Source organism: Herpailurus yagouaroundi, unplaced genomic scaffold (genome assembly GCF_014898765.1).
Source record: "Herpailurus yagouaroundi ecotype Mexico unplaced genomic scaffold, PumYag 160, whole genome shotgun sequence".
NCBI lineage: Eukaryota > Metazoa > Chordata > Mammalia > Carnivora > Felidae > Herpailurus > Herpailurus yagouaroundi.
Genome location: NW_024412401.1, coordinates 53,956,890 through 53,963,426, shown reverse-complemented (window position 1 = coordinate 53,963,426; position 6,537 = coordinate 53,956,890). Strand labels below are relative to the sequence as shown.

General features: G+C 58.8%; 1 protein-coding gene across 1 annotated transcript in view; it reads right to left on the bottom strand.

Moving 5' to 3' along the window:
- Positions 1-4,432: 4,432 nt before the first annotated feature.
- The window catches only part of BARHL1 (BarH like homeobox 1), a 6,972-nt gene continuing 4,867 nt past the window's right edge, over positions 4,433-6,537 (bottom strand). Inside the window, exons 4-5 of the mRNA XM_040481200.1 lie at positions 5,760-5,903; positions 4,433-5,620 (exon numbers count right to left, since the gene is read on the bottom strand). Coding sequence (XP_040337134.1) covers positions 5,140-5,620; positions 5,760-5,903 — 625 coding nt within the window. The 3' untranslated portion in view covers positions 4,433-5,139. The remainder of the gene's footprint in view (positions 5,621-5,759; positions 5,904-6,537) is intronic.

Genomic DNA, 6,537 nt, shown 5'->3' with positions numbered 1-6,537 from the left:
AGCCAGGCCCTTATCCCGTGGGGGGCGGGGGTCAGCATAGTGTAGACCAGCCAATCAGTGCACCAGAGCCGCACCCTCCCCCCCACCCCCAGCCTCCAGCAAGAGCCTGGTGGTGTGAGTGGCAGCGCGAGGGCCCCGTCCTGCCTCCTGGTGACAGTGTTCTGAAGGTGTCTCAAAGTTTTACTTTAGTTGCCCCATCAACACATTGCTTAACACGAATTTTATAAAATAGCGTTTTTAAAACTGGGATGCAATTTGCTAAAGAAGAGGGTAAAGATCCAACACGTTTTCTCGATGTACAAGTGCTTTGTTCAGAGGGCTGACTGGTTTTGGCGTGGGTCGGAAGCCTCCGGGTCCGTCCGCAGGCAGCTCCAGGCCCCACGTCGCATTCACGTGCCTGGCCGCCTCTTTTATGTCCACGGAAAACTTCCTGTCTCATGGCTGATGGATTTACTGGTGCCTTTTTTATTTATTTATGCTTTTTACTGTTGCCTTTCTATTCTTTGCCTTTGAAGTCAAAAGGCACCAGTCTCCCGAGCATTTTCTCCCATCGAGTCCCATCTTGCCTTCAAGTCTGGGGTCCGGGGGTCCTTGTAGTGTGGCCCAGGTCACAGCTGCCCCTCCCCCACTGTGTTGCCCCGGAGGTTTGAAAGCGGCCCCCCGGGGGCGGACCGGTTGCCAGATTTGGACGCGGGGATTCCAGAGGCGTCCGAAGGAGAAGGGCCAGAGCTGAGCACCTCTGTGCCGGGAGGTGCTTTGTTCTCTCTCCACCTTCTCGGGATTCCTGGTCTTCCGACTCCTGTGATGGATGATGAGGCCCCCACTTCAGTAACCAACCCTCCAGATCCACAGGAACCAAGTGGCCAGGAGCCGATGAGAGTGCTGCGAGATGGGCGGTCTGCAGGGTCCACAGAGGGGCCAGCGTCCTTGCCTCCGACCCTCTCTGGCAGTGGAGGGTAGCTCGCACCGACACCAGAGGCCCCAGGGAGAGGGCGAGTGTGAGCCCAGTGAGCACTAATCCTCTGCGGGAGGGAAAATAGGACCTTCTCACGAGGGCTGTCACATACGAATTCTTAGGGACGGCTGGTGAAGTTTCTAACAACAACAGTAATAATAAAGCCCTGTAGCACTTGTCAAGCGGACTTGGGGAAATCTGCCACCTTTCTTTTATTTCCGTGTGTAATGGGTCACATGATTTGGATGAGAAAAGGAGGGATCAAACTTTACAGACAAAACCCAGCTGTGTGAGAAACAGGATTAAAGGCAGTGATTGGGGAGGATCAAAGAGAAGCCCTGCTTCCCCCACCCTCAATGCACTCATTCCTCCAGAGGTCGACTGGGCCCTGCATCCCTGGGGGGGGGGGGGGCGGCATTCGGGAACCTTCCCGGCAGAGGGTGTAAGGGACTAGAATTTGGAGATGGAACTTCAGCCTAATTTGCAAACACTTAGGTGAGGGTTTCTTGCCATAGATGCTTTGTGGGCCCCTTTCTAAGTAGAATCAATATATTACCCCCAGTTAATAAAGAAACATGGATTTAACAGATTTAGGGTTAATATTATCTAAATTTAAATAACCTTAAAATAAATCTCTTTCTCCTATTATGGCTCTTGACAGATTATACGTTTCAGGCACCAATTAGGCAAAGCTTTAGCCTAATTCCACTGTACACATTCTAATTTTGTGCGTATTTTTAATCGTCCCTCTTTTTCCGATTTCCCGAACTTTCCCATTTCTCTGTGTCGCAGCCTGATCCCCGTATTAAAAGTCACGGAGAATTTGGACATCTCCTGGAGTGTTGCAGCCGAAAGCCTTTTCCCCCGTGGGCTTGTCGGATGCTTGTCCTGCACCCCAAACCCCTTCATGTTTGCAGCTCGTAGCGGGTTGCCATTCTTCAGAGGGGCTTCCGTTCTCACCCACCCCACCGAAGGGCAAAGAGCCCTTGGCGAGTGATTAAGTCAGTGCTGATGCAAGGCACACAGCCTCTTCCACTCTTGGAGAAGCAAAGAGCCAACCAGAGCTCAGCAAAGGACATTTTGACAAAGCCCAGTGGGTTCCTTTGATCTTTTTCTTCTTCTTCTTTAGCGAAGGGAGGTGAGATTTAGGGAAGAGGGGAGTAAATGAGAGCCCCTTAATGCAGGTACATCCCAAGCCGCTAGTGACCTTGCTAGTTAGCGACGCGGCCCTCTACATGAAGTCAGGGAAAGCCATTAGAATCCAAGCATCGATTCCACAAGACAGAAATTTAAAGCTTTTCCACTGGACAAGTGGCCCTGCCTGAAAAGGGCACCTAACGGGTCTTGTTAAATTGCCCGAGTGACCATCTCACCTTCTCTCTTAATCTGCTCCGCCATGAGGACAATTCAGAACGAGACCTGCCGGGGGCGAGGGGGGTGCAGTGGGGCACCCGCAGAACCAGCTAGACTTCTTCAAAACTGTCTCGAATCCTCGTAACAAGGCTCACAGGGCAATCTCAACTTCCTTTAAACTTTGCCGCCCCTACCCTGTGGAGCCGGGGTTTCCGAGGGGCTGGGGCGGGTCGCCGCTGGAGCAGAGAAGACGCCTCCTGGGAGCCTCTCCCATTGTTCTGCCCGCCGGGGGTCTCCCCGCCGCTCCTTCTTTGTGTTTCCAAAAAGAGTTCACCCAGCCCCGGGGTTGGGAACCGAGAAGCCAATTTAGCCTTCGAAGCGGATGAAAGCAGAAACCCACCTCACCGCAAAGGTTGTAGTTATTATGACAGATGGGAAGTGCAGGACAATCTAAGATATTGTAATTATAAACTTGTAGGGAAGCCTTGTTCTTCATTAATGTAAGATATGAAGTCGCCTCTGAGGTACAAGGACAATTACACAGCTGAGAATGTGTCTGTGGTTTACACTGCCGCTGTGTAAATGTAAGAGGGTGGTTGCTCTGCTCTGCCTCCTTCACTTTCACAAAATGAAAAGCACACCAGTGCAAGTTGTCCTTTGATAGATTTTTAATATGATTTTAAAGAGTTTTGTTTGGTCTCATTCTTATTCAATGAGATTAATTTAAAGCACTTATCCCCTGGGCTTAAGTCAATCCATGTAGGATTTGGGCTGGGTTTGTTGCATTGGGGGGTTTTGTTTGCAGGAGGCTATGAGAGACTCCTTTCCCACTTCATTAACCCTGAGTTGGGGACAGTCTCCCCTCGCCCCCCACCACAGCCAGAGCTGGGGATTTACCAACCCCCATTCACATGCAAAAGAACTCGAAAGCCGAGGGGCTCCTTGACTTAATTAGCTGCTGTGCATTTTGCAAAAACTAGAATAATACCCTCACCGTCCCGGGAAAGAAAAGCAGTGGTGTGAGGGCGTTGGGGCGGGTGGGGGGTGGGAGGTGGGGGGTGGGGAGGGGGCAGGAAACAGTAGCAGGGTCCCCAGGGGTGGGGGAAGCAGTTTAAACATGCCCCCCACCCCTCCCCCAGGAGGCCGCCCTCTCCCAGAGCGATCCTGCCACAACTGGAGGGGGCTCAGCTTTGCTGGGCCCCAAAACTTCCCAGCCCTGGGCCTGTCCTCTGTCTCGAGTCCGAGCTGCAGGTGGTGGGCGGCAGGGGAGCACCTGCGCCCACCTCCCCAGGGAGGGAACGGCCTCAGGAGGTGACCTTGGCCCTCTGAACGTGAACTGGAGGCCTCCAGTCTGGCTGGAGCCTTAAACCCCCTCCCCTGAGATCCCGGAGCCGCTGGCTGGGGCACGGGGCAGACGCGGGGATTTGGCTCCCCTCTCTGGGGCTCATCTTCGTGCTCCCTCCCGGGGTAGAGGGGGAAAGATACAGGATTACCGCTGTGGCGTCAGGCTCCCAGCGAAGGCTCGACGGGTCCTGCCGGCGCGGGGGCCGGAGCCGCCTGGGCGCCCGCAAGCGTCCGGAGCCCGAGCGCGACCGGGGCGCGGGGCGGAGGGGGCCGATGGGGTGGTTGGGGAGGCGGGGGGGGGGGGGGAATAGCCTCGGAGCCCATCTGTCGGCCCCGCGCCCAGCGGGCCGGTCACCAGCTGCCGGCGCCCTTGTTGCGGCCAGATGAGCCGGCTCAGCGAGGGCACCGCAGCCCGGCCCGCAGCCGAGCGAGCCCAGGCTCCGACCCCCGCTCCGGCCCCCGGGACCGGCTGGGAGCAAGCTAGGAACCAGATGGAGAGGAAGGGGGTGGGGAGGGGGGCGCGGGGAGCCGCGGGCTCGCCTCACTGTAGACACGGGAAGACTGAGGCTCGGGGTGGGGATGGGGGTTGGGGGGAGGCCCCTGCCCGCGGACCCCCCCAACGAGTCCGGCCCCGGGCCCCTGCCCCCGACCACGGCGCCAAGGAAAGAGGAGGACAAAAATATTTCCTTGGTGAGGGTGGAAGGAGGCCGGGTCCCGGGAGGGGAAAGTGGTTCTTGAGGAGGGGCGGGAAAGAAGGGCTGAGCGCGGACAGGCGCGTGGTCATTTGTAAGAAGTTTATTTCGACATTTAAAAAAAAGAGAGAGAGAACCCGAGGGCCTGCCTGCCCCCGGACGGAGGCTGGAGGTGGGGGCTGGGGGTCGGGGCGGTGGGCAAGCCCCCTTGACCCCTTCCTGCCTCGCCTGGGAGGGAAGAGGGCACAGGCCACAGACTCACTGATTCACGGACACGGTCACGGGCTCATGGGTCACGAATAAATAACTTCATATACACTTTGCACACCGTATGTACAGGTCTGCCGCGGGCCCCGGGCGCTGGGAGGGGGGCTCCACACTCCTCTCCGCCTGGAGGGGTGCGGGGAGAGGGCTGGGTGCACAGCTGGAGCACGGAGGGGGGAGCGGGAGAGAGTGCAGCGTCGGGGTCGCCCCCACCCGCCCCCAAGGAAGGGAGGGGGCGGGGGTGGGGGAGCGCCTTGGGGAGCCGGCCGGGGGTGGGCGCCTGTATGTACACCCGGCGAGTGGAGGCGTGGAAGTGGCTCCCTGGTGGCGTGGCCGGGACAGAGCACGCCGAGGAGGGTCAGGGAGGCTCAGTCCGGGTCCGGGCCGCAGCAGACTTGGCATCTGGCCCTTCGGGGGACTCCAGGGAGGGCCGGCCAGGGGGCCCCCGGGGAAGGGGCGTGGAAACCCCGCGCCCGGGGAGCGGCAGGCGGCAGGGGCCCACGCAGAGCCCCGGGGAGGCGGCCGGGCGCTTCACCGAGGCTGAGCGGCGCGCGGGAGGACGCCGGCCAGCGGGGGCAGCGGCGGGGGCGGCTCGCTGGCGCCCTGGAGTCCGTGGATGAGGATGCGGGGCACCAGAGGTCTCTGCAGGGCGGGCGGCGGCGCGCTGGGCCCGCGGTACAGATACAGGGCGGCGCCGGGATCCAAGTTGGAAACTAGACTCTGCGGGTAGAAATAAGGCGACGGGAACATCCGCTGGAGCGCTGAGTAATTGCCCGCCTCCGCCAGCAGCTCCAACCCGACTGCCGTCTGTCGCTTCCATTTAGTCCTGGGGACCGAAATAAACGCGGACGGCGGGGTCAGGGCTGGGGCGGCCCCAGCCCCCTGCCCCTCGCGAGTGCCCGGCCCAGAGCGCCTGCGGGGAGGCCAAGAGGGATCGCCCGAATTGGTTAATAAATAACATTTGTAATTTGCAAATAAATAATTCTCCCGTGTTCCGCGCATCGGCTCCTTTCATCTTCCACCGGGCCTTCCGTGGTATTAACCCTATTTTACAGATAAGAAAACTGAGGCGTGGGCCGTTTAAGAGCTGGTCTCCAAAGAGGTAGAGCCCGGGCTGGCTGACCCCAAAGACCGGATTGTCACCTCACTACACTGTGCTGCGGGGATGCAGGGGCCCCTTGGAGTTGGGTGTTGGGGCTCCAACGCTGAGGAAGGCGACCACCAGGGAGAGGGTGGTGGGGGCGGGAGCGTGGACCGCAGAAGCCGGTCCGCTAGCCGTGGAGAGGGGTGCGCCGCTGCAAACACCACACCGCGAGGCGCAAGGCGGTGGTGATTCTGACACCCTCTTGGCCACACGGGCTGCCCTCCTCCGCCCCCAGATCGGAGGCCTGGGAGGAGCCCCGCAGCGGAACTGCGTGGCCCCGAATTCAGAGACCACCAGCCGAGTGTCCTCCGGGGGCTTAGGGGAGGCAAGGAAGTCGAGGCCATGCTGGTTCATTGCCTGAGCTTCAGCCGGGACCCCTGGGTGCACCTGGCCGGCGAGGCTGGCCCAGCCGGCCATGGGCCCACCGAGGCTGGCTCAGCCACACCAACCGCGTTCCCCTCCCTGAATTATTCATCATCATCATAATTGTGTAATTACTGTAACGGGCCTTAATTATTGATGCCCGGAGCAGTAATCGGTATTTATTATTAATGGGGAGACGTGTTCTGAGGCTTGTTTATGGAAAGCACCACTCCAGCCTCCACTGAGTGTGTGAGCATGAGTGAGGGTGTGTGTGACTGTATGAGCTGTGTCAGTGTGTGTGTGTGTGTGTGTGTGTGTGTGAGTGTTTTCATCCTGTGAATGTATTGTGGAGGGAGGTTAGGAAACGCCAATCTCCCAGTCACCGTGTCCCCAAGGAGCCAGAGCTGGGTCTGTCCCTTCCT